Here is a 645-nt window from a genome sequence, read left to right as displayed (position 1 = left end):
AGGACCTGCCACTGCACAGCACCCCCGCCCCGCCCCCACGGGGACGCTCACGCGGCTCCCAAGTGCAGGAACCCCCCGGCCGGGGTGTGGGGACCTCACTGCCGTGAACTCAGTTTCCCCGGCTCCACCAGGGTTGGGGCGTGGACAACGGCCACTTCCGAGTTGCAGGACAACTCTGTTGACAGGTTAGGGTCCTCGGACCAGAGCCTGACGCAGCGTCACCCCTGCGTCACCCCTGCGGTCACCGTGGGCGGCGGCCGGCTCTGAGGCGGTGCCACGCCCCAGCTCCCTGCTCCCTGCCTGCAGGGGCTCCAGCCCCCCGCAGTGACTGTAGGCCCAGGCCACATCGGAACTCAGGACAGTCCCTCACCCCGTTTCCGGCTCCGCCCCTCGTGGGTTGGCCAGAGGACAGACGACGCTGGCACCCGCCAGCCCCTGACCCGGACGGCAGCGGCCGAGGCGTCACTCACCACTCGTCCTCCTTGGGGACGCTGCTGAGGGGCGGGCAGAGGCAATAGGTGTGAAAGGCCATGTCGCACTCGTCGCAGAGGAGCTGCTTGTCGGGGTCCTGCTTGCCGCCGCACAGGTGGCAGGCGCACACGCGGCAGGCCTTGCTCTGGTCGTCCCTGCAGTGCTTGCAGGACG

At 69.8% G+C, this 645-nt stretch overlaps 1 protein-coding gene across 1 annotated transcript in view; it reads right to left on the bottom strand.

Annotated features, from left to right (window-relative positions):
- The window catches only part of UHRF1 (ubiquitin like with PHD and ring finger domains 1), a 27,874-nt gene that overhangs the window by 11,389 nt on the left and 15,840 nt on the right, over window positions 1-645 (bottom strand). The window contains exons 7-8 of the mRNA XM_025043166.1: window positions 471-645; window positions 246-365 (exon numbers count right to left, since the gene is read on the bottom strand). Of these exons, the coding sequence (XP_024898934.1) occupies window positions 246-365; window positions 471-645 (295 nt within the window). The remainder of the gene's footprint in view (window positions 1-245; window positions 366-470) is intronic.

The sequence above is a fragment of the Pteropus alecto genome, unplaced genomic scaffold (genome assembly GCF_000325575.1).
Source record: "Pteropus alecto unplaced genomic scaffold, ASM32557v1 scaffold30, whole genome shotgun sequence".
NCBI classification, from domain to species: domain Eukaryota; kingdom Metazoa; phylum Chordata; class Mammalia; order Chiroptera; family Pteropodidae; genus Pteropus; species Pteropus alecto.
This window is presented reverse-complemented; position numbering and strand designations above follow the sequence as displayed.